A 15,686-nucleotide genomic window follows, 5' to 3' on the forward strand; every position below is an offset into this window, starting at 1 on the left:
AGCAGATGGACACATGTTCCAGAAGAGTGTGAGCCATCAAAAGTAGGACACAAACTAAGGAAGGAAGACACAGCAATTAAGAAACAAGAACCCAACACAGGAGAGAGCAGGAGAGGAAGGAGAGATCCCAAGAGGACAGCTACACAGCAGCCCCACAGGACCAGGCCAGCAGGTCCAGGGAGATTTCTCCAAAAGAGGAAACTGAGCGAATTCCCAAGGTGTCTGAACAGCTAGAGGACAGTTACATTTGTGATAGATACACAGAAAATTAAAGAATCAACAAAATACATGTCATTAACTCCACACAAAAATGTACAGGGATAAAAAAGAGCTTATAATGCACACACGACTCGTCCCATGGAACGTGGGAACTAACTAGCTATGGAGACCAGAGTGGAAGGAGCAGGGGACAGAAAGTGCTGTTAAGTACAGTTTTCTTCTGTTATCTGCATTGTTTCTACTTCCTACAAGTCTTACGGTTTCTTTGCATTTTTAAAAATATTTTTTTTAGTTGTAGATGGACACTACCTTTACTTTATTTACTTATTTTCATGTGGTGTTGAGGATCAGACCCAGTGCCTCACACATGCCAGACAAGTGCGCTACCACGGAGCCACAACCCCAGCCCTTTACAATTTTTCCTCTCATGCTAGGGCTTTCTCCCAAACGTCTTTGGTTATCTGTTCATATTAAAATTCAGTAAAAATGATTATCACAAATGTACATGGACAGGGCTTGTACCCAATTTTTCTGTTTTTAGCTGTACTTCTTGTTTCTGAGGTTCTTGGTACCTTTTCTTCCTGAGGTCTCCTGGGGCTCTGCTGCCCAAATCATCCTGCGGTGACATCGTCTGCAGTCACTTGCTATCAGTTTTCTTTGTTCTGCCAGTTATCATTTATTCATTTATTTTTCCACCTTCTAAACATAAGTTGTCATCTTTGGTGCTGTCTCCTCACCTAATCTCTTTGCCCCTGTCGATTTTTATCTTTCTTCTTCCTTTTAATATAATTGTAGTGTTTTTCTAGTGAGAAGAAAGTAGAGCTAATAGTTTGGGTTCACTTCACCAGAAATTATTGTCTACCGTTTTCCATAATAATCATGTTTTATTTTAAAAGAAAATCAAGGTATTTTAAACTTTGTAAAGACAGAGTACTGGAACATTTCCTGTGTAGCCTACCAATAGTCTGTAAGTTGAATTAAAAAGGAAATGAGGAGGGGCTGGCGTTGTGGCTCAGCGGTAGAGCCCTTGCCTAGCACGTGTGAGGCGCTGGGTTTGATCTTCAGCACCACATGAAATAAAGGTATTATATTCATGTATAACTAAAAATATGTTTTAAAAAAAAGGAAGTGAGGATGGGTACTATGATTTGTTCTTAATACATTTTTACTGATGCCATACTGTTCATTTAATTACTTTCACAACAAGCAAACCCATTTATCCAGGTGATTCTGCTCATTGTCGATATTCAACATCAGCTGGTTATTAGCAGAACCCACGCTATTTTTCTTTGTACAAGGTCAACCCAGTTTCCATTGCTTTTTAATGTCTTGTGAATTTTTAAATTTGTTGATGATTGCTTTATCATCTTTTTTTTTCCCCCAAAATTGTCCTAATACCTTAGAAAAAAATTTGTCTAGACATGGAGGTTTTTATTTATTAAAATAATTGTGATAAATTACTTTGCTTATTTCAGGCTTTCATCTTCTTTTTTGCAATGTTTGTCCTGAACCTACTTACAACCGTAGTAGACTTTATCTGGGAGGAGCAGCGTGAGACTGCCCAGCATCTAAACACCCTTCCCATCCAAAGGAACTCAAAAATACATGGAATCAGCTCAGCACCAAGTGTAGATATGTGAGCACGTGATCGAGGCTGTGGATCAGATGCTACTGTACAGGGTTTTGAATATTGAGGAAGTAATGCAAAGACACAGAAGATGGGAGTTTTTCTGAGGCAGTATTAGAGGAACCGAGAGTCCAGATGTGTGAAAGTGGGCATCCTCTGTCAGTGATATCGAGAGTGAAAGCAGCAAGTGGTCAGTGGTAGCAGTGGCAGTGAGCGTGGCCTTCTTCTAGTGGCATGATCTTGATGGTTTTTGGATGCCCAACAATTCTTGGTTCCTAGCTGGTGTTTGATTTTGGTGCTTCCCACCGACTCTGTGGGATACCCCACATCAATCCAGGAGATTGTTTTTTTCTGCTCCAGTTAGCTGGAGTTGGTTTATGTTACCTGGACCAAGAATCTTGACTGGCAGAGAAATGGGCATAGAGAGGCAGTTGCAGGCAATATAATCTTAGAGCAATAGATGAGAAGAAGGAATTTGGGATTGTCTGGCTGGTTACTTAGGACCAAGAACAGTAAAGAATCTGTTAGTATATAGGGATAATATACCCATGCCATACAATGGTAAAAAATGAAAAGACAAATATTACCCTGCATGACTGCTTGTTAAAAGCAACTTATCTGCTCTTGCAAACTTTAGGAAAATAAAAGAAAACCAAAGACAATCTTTTATTGGCTCTAATCTACTTACACAAATATGAATGACAAGTTCAGGTCCTCAGATTCTCAGATCACAACACAGATTGACACACAAGCTCCTTCTAAGATTATAATAAAAAGAATCTCATTTCTTACAGACATAAGACAGAACTGAAAGCCAAATCCCAGGAGTTGCCAAATGACAAAGTCAACCGAATTCACAGCCTCACCCCGTCTGTTGTGTGAAAGTTAGGGCCTCGACGGAGAAAGTGTGGTGTGTCAAGAGCTGAGATGGGAATATATGCAAATATCTGAAGAACTCAGGGAACTCTGTACCCCCAAATGTCACTAGGCCTCTGTTGCTAACCAAAACAGAACCTCCTCCTATATCTAATGAGGCTATTATTGCTTTACATGATGATGCACCTAAGGGAACTGGTCCTGTTACCTTGCAAAAGGAAGCCAATTATCCTCCTGCTCTTTCCCTTCACTCCTCATTATCTCCAAAAAAGTAATTAGGATTAGGGACCAGCAAGCCCAGAGGGGTCAATTATCAAGTATAACCCAAGAGGTAAAGGTGAGCACACAGTGTGGACAAGGTGTACACAAACACACACACACTCATCCAGATTTGCTAATTTACTTTAATGTGGGAGAATACACATGGGAATGGGTTTTCTAAGGAGGAAAACAACAAAATTTTAGATTCAGACCGGATTTGTGTACATGGATGTATTTTCTAGAAATTTGGATTTAGCATGCTGAATGGAATAGTTGGAAGTGTTCCTCAGTATTTTGTTGGTTGGTTGCCTAAAACCTAGTCTGAAGAGATGACCATGCAAATGAAGAGGATATACAATGTGGAGGAAGGAATTAAAGACGTTGGAAGGTAGGAATATTATCAGGCGTTCATTTGTCTTCTTTTTATGCTCCCAAGGTAGCCCAGAAAATGCTGGTGAAGGAAATTTCCAGAATCTTTGAGGATGCTTAGTGACTAAGTAGGCTGGGAATGCTCATGGGAGATGCTACAGATGAAATGCTCCCCCTCCTTTCAAAGGCAACAGGTAGATCCCAGCAGAGGCCAAATGAGAGCTCTGAACCGCCGCCAGTGTAAGGAGCAAGTCCAGTGTCATCATCAAAACCTTCCAGCCTTCAAGTTTGGTCATGGGAACCTAGTGCTGAGACAAATGATTAACCACTCAGATCCTGTTTAATTTTAAAGTATACTTTAAGAAAGAAGTGACTAAGAAATTAAAACAACAACAACAACTAATTTTAGGTCTTCTGAAAAAGACCTGTCTCAAGTAATTCTAATATTGTCACAGCCCCACATCTGATTACTATTCCCGGACTTCCTGAAGAACAGGAAGGCCTGAGGGCTTGCAAGAGGTGGTGAAAGTCTGAAGGCAGGACATCCTCAGGGAGAAGTCAGGGGTGGACAGAGTTGGACAGACCTTGGGGATGTACCATGCTCAGCAGACTTGCAAGGAACAGATTCTTCCAGAGTGCCCATGTATAGTTGGAAATGTGAGCACACAGAGGACTGGAGTGCTCAGGTGGGCTGGTCAGCCAAACACACAGGGATGCCAACACAGTCAGGAGATTGTGGTGAGGGAGAAGGAACAAGGGACAATCCCGAGGTTTATCTAAAGGCATTAAACTACGACAGTCTGATGCAGCCATTGCCTTTACGTGAACACACCTGCCAACAAGACTGAAATTGCTGGGTCTACTGGTTACAGCCACATAGGATAAGCTCTCCATGCTTATCCTAGGTGGCCTCCTCCTTGCCTGCTCTTGTGGACTCCCAGGTGGGCCCTTCCACCTGCAGATTTCAGCCTTCCCCTTCACAGGTCTGAGTGAGGCTCAGGCATCGGGGTTTTGGCCAACATCCCAGCAAGGGGGATACTGACAAGAGCTGAAGGGGAAATGTTCTGAGAAAGCCCTGCAGTTCCCAGTCAGTTCTTAAAAGAGCCACATGGTCATCCTCTCCTCCTACCTCATCTGTTGCCATGTCACAGACCCGCAGTTTAACTGCAATCTGCTGAGAATCAGAAGAAACAGAACAGAGCTCAGAAGAAGGCAGACCTGGACTGGAATCCTACTTCTTCCATTTACCGTGTGACTCTGAAGATGTCTCTTTGAAAGAATAAATCTCCTGCTGGGCTTGGGATTGATGGTTCGTGGCTGTTGTCCCAGCTACTCAGGAGGATCAATGGAGGCCAGGAGTTTGAGGCCAGCCGCGGCAACACAGTGAGGCCCCATCTCAAAAAAAAAAAAAAAAAAAAAAATAGAATAAGATAAAAAATAAATGAAGCCAAGCGCAGTGGCGCACGCCTGTAATCCCAACAGCTCAGGAGGCTGAGACAGGAGGATCGTGAATTCAAAGGCAGCCTCAGCAAAACTGAGGTGCTAAGCAACTCAGTGAGACCCTGTCTCTAAATAAAATATAAAATAGGGCTGGGGACGTTAATCCCCAGTACAAAAAAAAAAAAATAGTCTTCTAATTTCAGACTAGTTCACAGGGCTGTTTTGAGATTTAGAGATGGAGTAAGAGGCTTTATTCAGTGAGCATGATTTGAGCACCTACTATGTGCTAGACACTGGGTAGTATACTAGGTGTGTTCCTAACACCTAGTGGGAACTCAGAAAATACTGTTTCCTTCTCTTGCCCTCTCCCTCCCATAGCCCTTACACTGGAAGGTCACGATTTGAGGGCTCCCTTTTCTTGGCTAGCCTTGCACCTAGTCCAGCTGCCTCCTGTCACTCTTAGATTCTTGAGAGAGGACACAGGACACATTGCAGATGAATTCTTCCTCCTGATCCCTGATTAAGGTTTCTGCTTCCAATCTCTGGGTAAGAAAGCTCAGTGTTCCAAGCTGGGCAATGTAGAAACCAGAGCAGGCCCTTTCCCCTTGCCCATGAAACTGGGAACCAGAGGCAGCCCTAAGTAGGGAGTCTGTCATTTCTTTTCTCCTGGGTCCTACTGAGACCTCTAAAATCAAAGGAGCCTCCCAGGAGAAGGTATGTCTGGCCCCTTCCTTGCTATGCTAAGGGCCACTTCCTAAGCAGAGGAGAAAGAGAATGCATAGGGATGCAGAGGTTTTATAATACCTTCTTATTTTTTTTTTCTGAAAAGGTTAGGAGCGGGAGAGAGATTGTTTTTTACAGTCCTGTTGTGGGTCTTAAATGCTCTTGATCCAAGGAGTTATCTTTATGAAAGAGTTAGGTAGGAAATGTGTGTGGTCATCAGTGACCTAGTTCCATATCCACTGGCCCTTCTGGGTTCTCTCTCTTTTCCTATTTGCAGCAGATGACACTATCAATGCCCCCATTCAACATATAGCTGCCAGAAGAATTCTCACTGAATGAAGACCACACTTGGGCCTGGGTTGTGGTTCAGTGGTGGGGTGCTTGCCTTGTATGTGAGCGGCACTGGGTTTGATTCTCAGCAATATGTGTGTGTGTGTGTGTGTGTGTGTGTGTGTGTGTGTGTATAAAGGATCATCAACAGCTAAAAAATAAAAGACAAAAAAAAGACCACACTCTTTGTCTGGCCTTCAAGGTTCTCTGTGACTGAGTGGCAGGACTGTTCTTTTATCTCTTTCCTCACTATGTCTAACAAAGTGTTTTGCATGGATACATTTCAGATGACTCTCAATAAGGGCATGTTCCATAATTTAGACCTCTAAATTATGGAGTCATACCCTACCAGACATCAGCTACTAATGGTTTAGAATTTCAAATGACTCTCTTTGTTGTATAGAGATGTCTGAGCTTCTCCAGTATTTTTGCTCGAAAATTTCCAAGCATTCTCTTCCTTGGGCCATGTTATGAGACTGAATTGAGTGATCACCCATAATCCAGAAAAATAAGGCTAGAGATTTAGGAGCTGAAAATTGGGACTGAGTATTAAAGAAGAGTTCTGTGGCCAAGCAGAGTCCAGGGGAGGAGTGGCCATGGCCAGGTTGTCTGACTGCAGAACTCCCAGAGACTAAGCTGACAAGTATCAAAGTTAGCATCCTCTGGAGGACGAGAAGTGATTTCTGGATCTAAGACTAACATGAATTGGTGAACAGAGAAGGCCCGGGAGGCAGGGTTTGGCTCAGGTGAACCAGGGTAACTTCCTTGCAGGGTTTGTATCTGGCCCCTTTGAAGTCCTATGACACTTTCTCCACAACTCCAGAGTTCTGGTCTTTGGGTTCAACATCTCACATGTCCTCTCGACATTTTCCTTGGAACTAGATTTATTATTTCCAGGGGGCATTTGTCTCCCTCTCCTTCAATTTCATTTGAACCATCCTTGGATTAGTTGGAGAGTCTCTGCACCAGGCCACCTCTCTGATTGTGGTGAGGTGCAGGCCTCCTCAGCCATAGCCTGAGATCACCTATTTGAATAGCTACTCACTTCTCAATGGCTCCTTTTCTCTTCCAAGCCATGTCTATCAGAGATGAGCTGGAAATGACACTGTGCACCTTTTAGTCCCTCTGAGTGTGGGCAGGCTTGGATCTCGCAGTGGGAGCAGTCATCACACAGGCTGGAGAGAGGGGAACAGGTGCTTCTGATGGCTGGCAGCAAGAGGAGATGAGAAGATGGCATTGACCAGGTCTAGGCCTGAGGCTGGGCAGTGGGCATGGCAATGCCTACACTTTTTACCAGAAGCAGGTAGATGTGAATTTGAGTTTCGTGTGGGAAAGGAGCCTCCAGGGACCACAGCTGGAGAAGGTGACCTGGCGTTGCCCCAGAAGTGGAACACAGGGGAACCCAAGGCAGTAATGGTGGCTGGCAGAGATTTCTTGGCTTTTTTAAACCTCAGTGTGTCAGCAGTCAATATCTCAAGCTCCTCTCAAACCAGTCAACTCTGATTGTAAAATCTGGCCTGCAGCAGCCTTCCCTGATCGGGACACTCGCCTGCTGTCTTGGCAGCAGGCAGCTCTGCCTACTGTGTCTCTCCTGCAGCCTAAAGCCCTAAAGTCACTGGCTTGGTGACAAGAGCATACCCCGCAGACCTGGCAGCCAAGCTGCCCGGCGGAGACCCTCCCACTTTAGATACCTGTGCATTGTTTTCGCAGGCTGTTCTTTCCCTGTGGCCTTGAGAAGTAGGTCAAGGTAATGAACCTGCTTTAAGGGAGAAGTGCCAGAGTTCAAGGCAGCCAGCCCGGAGTCGAGACTCCTGAATTCTATTTCTGACTTGGTAGCTAACCGCTGCATGACCATCCTTTACAGGCTCACTCTCCTCTCTGGGTCTCCCTGGGCCCTTTACTAGGTCCTGTGATTTTTCTTCCTGAAGCTTGTCCCCTGGGGCTGTCATCTTCTTCCCTCCTCTCTCTCTCCACAAGGTGCTGTAAAGAGTTTGACTGTTCAAAGCAGGTGCCTTGAGCAAGAGCCGCTGCAGTGGCTGCAGCTGATGAGGAGATTAGAGGCTTTCAGGTGGTCACAGTGAGTGACAGGGCTGTGTGACACTGGGCGCCAGGAAGCCAGACTCCTGGCCTGGTGATGTGATGTGAAGATTGACACCCGGAGGCAAGTTAGGGTTCCTGGGCTTTAGTGATGGTTGTCACTTGCCCCCTACATCTAAGCCTTTCTTCTCTGGAACACAGAAACCTCTGCTCCATATAGAAACTTTGGATCTTCCCACAGTGCTTGCCTGTGGCAGAGGGAATCATCTGAAGTGTCACTGCAAATGTCATCTTTCAGGTTGAACACATCGACCAGGGTTCACTTTGGCCTGAGAATAATAACCCTTTCTAAGGGTTAGTTCCTCTGGCCTGGTCAAACAGCCCCAGGAGGACCCTGGGCTCTAGCCAATGCCACAGGGCCACCACTGATGAGACCTGGGAAGAGGGTGCAAATTAGAGGACCTGGTTTAGTCTAGAGAGCTTGAGTTCCTCCCCACTCCCTTCCCTCCAAACCCAGGTGATGGGGATGGGAGTGGACACAGAGGAACAATCACAGGCACGGGTGAGGGCAGGCAAGGACAGGGTAAGTAAAAAATGCCTTTAATGTCCCTAACCCATATCACAACTTAGCCACATGGCATGCTGTAGATGACCACTGTTTTTCCTGGAGACCACGTGGTTGACTGGGAAGCTACCGCCCCCTGCCACTGCCCAGCATTGAGAGAGGACATTACCATGTGTTGCCAGGCAGAGAAAAGATTACAAAACTCCAAATTCCAAGTACGGCTGATACTGACAGTATCTCACCTGATGCCATCATAAGTTTGAGCAAGACACAAACAATGTGGACAGAGACCTGCAGGAAGTGCCCGGCACGGAGCCACGGGGGCCTCTCATAGATGCGATTTCCTTTTCGCTTTCTTTCTTGTCTCTCCTTATTTTGGATTTCTGCAGAGAAAGTAAGAACTTATTTAAGACAGGAATCCCGGTTCTGACTCCCCTCCTTTCCATACTTCACCTCGACAGCAAATCCCTGCTTCATCTATCTTCATGGACAGGGACATTCCTCTGGAAGCTGAGCTCTCAAAATTCTGCTCTTGGGTTGCAAGCAGGTGACTGTTCCCTCCAGGTTTATTTCCGTGTATGTGACATCACGACCATAGTCTTTTGCAGTGCCATTTCCTGCGCACATTTTATCTGAACATCTCCGCTATGCCTCTGAGAAGCTGGGCATGGGCCAGATTCCTTCACCACTGAATGTACGGAGCCCAGAGGGCCATGGTAGCTGCTGAACCTGGGGAAAAGCAGGGACTAGAAGCCTCTTCTCATTTGTTTTTTGTCTTTTGTTTTTAATATTTTTAGTTGCAGATGTTCACAGCACTTTTATTTAGTTTTTGTTTTTTTTTTTAGTTTTTTTATGTGGTGCTGGGGATGGAACCCACTGCCTCATGCATGCTACACAAGTGCTCTACCACTGAGCCACAATCCCAGTCCTTCTCATGGTTCTTGAAGGCATGATGGTGGTTGCAGAACCTTCTTCTTGGAGGGACTCCCAGTGTCACACACAGGGCCTTGGCCTTCTGACCAATGTGCCTGTGCCTAAGAGTGCAGGCTGACCCTAGTGGTCCCATTCCTGTCCCCTTAGGAAGCTCATGCCTGTGGGATTTATTTGGGAATCCAGATGGAGACAGTGGCTGACTCCAGGCCTGGTTGAGTACTGGGGCTTCCAAGAACACCTCTAAAGCATGGCACTAAATAAAGTTGCCAGACAAAACAGGTTAAATTTCAGCTGCAGAAAACAACAAAAAATTTTAGCATAAGTATGTCCCAAATATGGTATACAGCATACATTACAAATTATTTCTTATTTATTTGAAATTCAAATTTCCTTGGACATCTTGTATTTTTATTTGCTCACCTGGCATCTCTAGCGTTGACACAAGGTCAGGCACTTGAGGTCCTCCCAACAGGCCCCAGACTCCCTTTCAGGCCTCACTGTCTACTTCTGTTCCCTTCTTTAACTCTGCATCAGCCAGACGGGGCTGCGTGCCACACTTCACATATGCTCTACCAGCTATCACTGACCTTTGCAAATATCAGTCCCCCTGGCTGGTATTATTTACATTATCTCCACATTTAGAAATACTGCCTGTTCTTCAGAGCCCATCTGGAGTGGTTTCCCTCCAGGCAACTCTCCTTTATTCCTTGTGTGTGCCTCCACAGTCATAAGATTTTATTATAATTTTTGTGTGTCTCGCATCTCCTAAGCACCTTCCACATAATATGGAATGATCAATACATACCTGATAGAAAACAATGAATTAACCTATTGTGTCTCTGAATATCTAAACAGAGATCTGTGCCTCTCACCAGAATCGACCATATTCTCCCTTGTCATGTAAAGCTTCCATCAGTATGCCTCTGGTGTCCCCACTTTTTGACACTTAACTCCTGCTCCTCCTTCTATGCTGTGGACACCAGTGCTACACTCTGTGTTGAATAGAAGAAAAGAGGGAGGGAGGATGTCTGGGTGTCCAAGTAGAGCTAGACCTAGGGTATCCCTCCTGCCCTAGTTCAAGTTGACTCTCAGCAGACCTCAAAGCCACCTAGCTTGGTCCTAGAGCTGGAGAGCAGAGACAGGGCTTCTCTGTGAGTCACTGGAGGATCTAGGCTAACTGTGAGCTCCAGGAAGCCTCCTGGGACTTCTAGGGGTTCTCTGGGGCTTGTATGCTGCTAAGAGACATAAAGGTAAGGAAAAGAGAGTAAAACTTGAAAACAGCAAAAGGAATGTGTATGGGGAAGCACTGGAGGATGAGGTCAGAGAGAAATAGGAAACTTGGGTTTGGGAAACAAGGGAGAGAGCACTGTTTCAAGGATTGGCAACATGGGGGATCTCTGATTCTGTTCCTGCCTTGGGACAGGAAGGAATAAAAGAAAATAAATACGTAAGTGCCCACTGTGTACTTTCAAGTAGGGTTCAATCAAATTTTCCCGTAGTCCTGCAGGAAACTAAGATTTAGAGAGAGTAAATGACTGACTACTGACAGTCAGGTGCATCTGGGAATCAGAATGCAAATTAATCTCTCAAGGTTAAATAAAATATCTTTAAGGTCCTTCCCTTTCTAACTTCTACTAGTAGGATATTCTATTAATAGGGGGAAAATAACATAAACCTCAAGAGGAGAAAGTAAGAAACAGATATGGAAAGGTCAGGGAAACATGGTGCACGCAGGAGGATCACAAGTTCGATGCCAACCTCAGAAATTTGCAAGGACCTGTTTCAAAATAAAAATAAAATAAAATAAAAACGGCTGGGAATATTGGGGATATGGTTCAGTGGTTAAGCAACCCTGGGTTCAATCCCTAGTACCTAGTAAAAAATAAAAAGAAAAAGAAAGAAAGAAAGAAAAAATACGTAAAATTGAAGGTTCGACCTAGACTAGGAGAGTTCTCCAAGATGCGAGGCACTAGCCTGAGATTTCTGCCTCTGTCTGTTTCTCACAGGGTCAAGTCAGGTAGAGAGATGAGATTCAAGTGGGTCCTGGGTCACAGGATCCTGCAGACAAAGCTTGCAAATTACACGTATAAATCTGGGTGAGGAAAAGCGAGCAGACTTCTGCAGCACTTGGGGACTGGAGTGGGACGCGTTTCCTGCGTACCTGGCGCAGGAAGGACGCTCTTTGGTAGCAAACAGCAGTCAGAGTGTGTCCGGCAGGGCCGCGGTTGAGGATTTCCTTAGAGGATGGGTCTAGCTAAGGGGGCCAAAGCAGGGCGGAGGGTCATTTCCCAAGTCGCCCACTTCGCGGTCCCTGGCTCAGTCTACGCAGCCGGGACAAAGCTGGGGGCGGGGTACACCTACAGCTGGAAGCGCCCGGCTGCCCTCCGGGCCTGGGGAATCTGCAGTAGGCAGACAGACGCTGGGAGCTGGAGCGGGTGACGCCCCACTCAGCGCTGCGGCCTGCTGAAACGCCACCCAGGGCCGGGAGCGACCGCCGGGGAAAAGGCGCACCCCGGGCTTCGGGTTTCTCGGAGGAGCGAGGCGGGGCGGGGCGGGGCGGGGCGGCTGGCCAGTGGCTGAGCCCGGAGGGGGCGTGGCAAGTGGCACAGCCTCCGCCCCCTGCGCTCCGCCTCGCCCAGAGACCCGAGCGGGAGGCGGCTGCCGCCAGCCTCGGTACTGAATGGGCTGGTGGCGCCCGGCTCCGTCCCGCCCGCCGCCGGCCCCCGCGCCCGATCCCGCCCCGCCCGGGCCTCGGCCGGCCGCCGCCAGCCCCCGCACGGGCTGTGAATGAAAGGCAGGCGCCACCAGGGGCTGGCTGCAAGCGACGCGGCGACGCTGGCCTCCGGGGAGGCGCGCGCCCCGCGGAGATGTACGGTAAGGAGGGCTCCGCGCCTGGGCTCGGGGCCGCGGGGGTCGACTCCGCAAACTTCCAGGACGCGAACCTTTGTCCCCGTGCGTGGCCCAGACCTAAGGCGACAACGCCGACTCGGTGCCTGGCTGGGCTGCATCGGCTGTTCTGTGCGCGGGTGTCTGCGGAGAGGACAAAGATGCTTTGGGTCAGGAGACTCTGGGGTCCTGGGAAGTCCTTTGGGCTCGGCGTGTGCCGGCGCCGGGGCGGTGGGAGGTGATCCTTCGGGGGCAGGGGAAGCCGGTGGTCTCTAGCGGTGGGGATCTGGGGAAAGCGAGTCTCTTCCGGAGCCGCGCAGACAGGGTGGGTTGGTGGAGGTGGTCGTGTGACAGCATTTGCAGAATTAACAAAAGCGGTTTGTGCTTGGGAGTTTTATGCGGGAATTTGGTCCAGAATGGAGGGAGATCCTTGCTGCCGGCTTTCTGCCGGCTTCGAGGATGTGGGAGGCGGCGCCCGAAGCTCAGGGGCCCAGGGGCCGGGGAGTGAGCCAGAGCTGGGAGCCTCATCTCTCGGCCCTGGATGGACTTGGCCTTTGCCTGCCTCTGGGATCCAGTCTCCCTAACTTCCAGATTGGCCCTCCGTAAGGATGAAGGGAGTAGAAGCTGATGAGAGGGAGCAGCTCAGCCCTGACCTCTCATCCCCTTCCACAGTTATCGCCTCCACTGATGTGCAACAGTTCCGCAGACCCTCGCTGTGCATTGCTCTGCTTGATAATTTGCCAGGAATTCCTCTGGTTTTGCAGGCAGTGTAGGTGAAGAAAGAGAGTGCTTTGGGTTCCACATTGCAGCTCTGGTGAGTGGAGCATTGAAGATCAGGACCAGTCTAGGATTGGGCTGCATTACAAAGCCTCCAAGAGTGGGTTTTGTGTGTGTGTGTGTGTGTGTGTGTGTGTTGATCCCCACGGATATAGTTCATCAAAACCCAGGTATCTGGTGGTTATTCTAAAGCCAGCAAAATAATTGGAGCTGTGATCACCTCCCACTCCCACTGCAGAGTAGGGGCTCAGTCTGCACCTGAGGGGTGAGTGTTCCAGAAGAGCACGTTCCCAATTTAACCTATCATCATGAAGGCTGCTCAGCTGCCTCTCTCTGTGAACAGACCATGAGTCACAAAGTTTTAGAGGCAGAGGAAGCTGAGCGTCTGCTGAAGACTCAGCAATTGGTGGGCCTCCCTATTAAAAGACAAAGACTCAACTTTTTGAATCAGTCTCTTTCTCTGTCTAGTTTGTAATCCATCTGCATTTCTGATTCAGGTCCAGACCCTAGCAGTCCCCTTGGCCAGCATTATTTCTCCTGGGTGGACAGAGTAGGGGAAGGGGGGAGCTGACCTCAGAGGCTGTGCTGGGGAAGATGACCTAGCACTAGTATTTTATAAGCTGGGAGGTTGTGAGGTTCCCAGGAGAGAGTTGTACTTTTTCATTATTTTATTTTTTTTTTCTTAAACTCTGTTTTCCCCCTATTCTTCTCTGCAGAGGGAGCAGCCTGAAGCTGCAGATCATTTGACAAAAGCATGTGACTGCAGGGGCACCTGCAGTAGGGAAGTAGTTAGGTCTGGTCCATCAGAATGGTTCAGAACTGGGAACCCTGATCCTTCGGACCACCCCACTGCATCTGTAGATAATTTGGTAACTTATCCAGGATGTCTGAAAGTTGGCAGTCCTACTCTGCCTCTTTTGGATGCAGCAAGTCAAGGAAGAGCTGGATAGAACAGAAGGGTGAACTGGGAAGTCAACATATCTGGATGCTATTTTCAGATGCACCACAGATTTTCATTTCTTTTTTAATAACATGTTTCTATTTCCCCTGATGCAGAGTGGGGACTTACTCTGAATGATTCATAGAAAGATTGTGATGAAGGAATCCTCTGGGCAGTTGCCTGCAGCAAAGTCACGTTAAGGCTGGTAGGAGATGGTTACAGTGTTGCTCTTTGGCTCTGTGCAAAGCCTAGTCTAGGGAGGTGTGAAAGGGAGCCCTCTCTCCAAGGGGCAGGCTCATCTGCCTGGATTTAGTATATTTCTGACTTTTAGAAATGAGAGTCCATGTGATACCTGTAATCTTTCTTTCCTGAGAAGTCAATTGGGTGATTAAAAAAAAAAAAAATAGGAGCAGAGAGGTTGGGAGGACACAGAGCATCCTAGACTTCCTATGATTGGTCTTGTTTTCCCTCATTTTCCAAGTGAGTTGTCCAAGGTAACACAGTTAGAGGGACTAAAATAAAGTGAAAACTAGGGACCCCTGGATTCATCTCCTTCTGACCCTAATCAGATGAAGGCTCCTTAGGGGAATGCCACCAGGGGTTCATGGGCTGTGAGGACCTGTATGAAGCAAGTTGCCTAAAAGCTTTAGGTAAAGGTGACTCTTAAGCACCCACCTTGGGGACTTGATCCATTATAAATTCCTATTCTCTAATTCTGTCTTCCCATCTTGCCAGCTTTAGACAGGTCTTCATTTCCCCTCTCTCCCCTCCTCACCTTTCCTCTTCCCTCCACAACTCAGTCTTCCTGGGTCCTTCGTCTCTTCTGCTTATGAGAGATGAAGTGCCCCTTGTCTTTGCTAGAGGGTACAGAGCTATTTGGGACAAAAAGAATCCTAGACACAGGGTCAGGCCTCTCAATCCAAGTGCCAGTTCCTAGTTGTCTGACCTTAGGCAAATGGAGTCATGTCTCAAAATTTTATCTCTGTATAAAATGGTGAAATGCCCATCTACCTCCCAGGTCTGTTGGGAGCCTCGCAGCTGGGTAGTGATGTCACTGTGCCTTCTGAAAGGTTCTGTACTTGCAAGACAAGTTATGTAAGAGCTTGTCCCTTTCAAGTCCTCTTGGGAAATTCCCCTTACCACTCACTCATGCCTAAACCCCAATCACTTTCTGAAAATGGCTCTCCGAATGGACACAAGTGACTTCCCACAGTCTGGTGTATAACTATGAACATAGATTGACAAGAGACTTGGAAAACTCAGAGCACTTTGTACTGGGTTGGGAAGATCATGGACACATTCTCTATTAGTCTCTTTGTTTTTCTTTTTGTTGGCATTACATAACTAGGACTTTCCCTCCATTCACCTGGGCCTGACCTCTGGCTGTCCTGCCTGGGAGTACTCCACTTATCCTTCGAGGTGAACAGCTCTCTGAGAAATGCTGTCTCCAGACGGAGGGCAGCCAGTCACAAGGAGCAACTGGAGAGGGTTTCCCAACTGATGCCACCAAAAGCTACTTTAATTCGCCCACATCTCCAAGTGCTGTCTCCAGGATCCCCATTCCTTTATTCCTCTCAGAGGGAACCCAGTAGGTAGAGTCTGTTTTCCCTCTAGATGCTCACAGTTCAGCGATTCAGGCAGTTGCTGTTTTCTTCTTGCATATAAATAAAAATAAGAAGTTAATATCACTTACAGAAATCTGG

The 15,686-nt window shown here is 47.2% G+C and overlaps 1 protein-coding gene across 1 annotated transcript in view; it reads left to right on the top strand.

The window, feature by feature from the left end:
- Nucleotides 1–12,025: 12,025 nt before the first annotated feature.
- Efr3b (EFR3 homolog B) overlaps nucleotides 12,026–15,686 on the top strand; it is an 82,595-nt gene continuing 78,934 nt past the window's right edge. Inside the window, exon 1 of the mRNA XM_076832832.2 lies at nucleotides 12,026–12,254. Within this exon, the coding sequence (XP_076688947.1) occupies nucleotides 12,248–12,254 (7 nt within the window). The 5' untranslated portion in view covers nucleotides 12,026–12,247. The remainder of the gene's footprint in view (nucleotides 12,255–15,686) is intronic.

The sequence above is a fragment of the Callospermophilus lateralis genome, chromosome 14, assembly GCF_048772815.1.
Source record: "Callospermophilus lateralis isolate mCalLat2 chromosome 14, mCalLat2.hap1, whole genome shotgun sequence".
NCBI classification, from domain to species: domain Eukaryota; kingdom Metazoa; phylum Chordata; class Mammalia; order Rodentia; family Sciuridae; genus Callospermophilus; species Callospermophilus lateralis.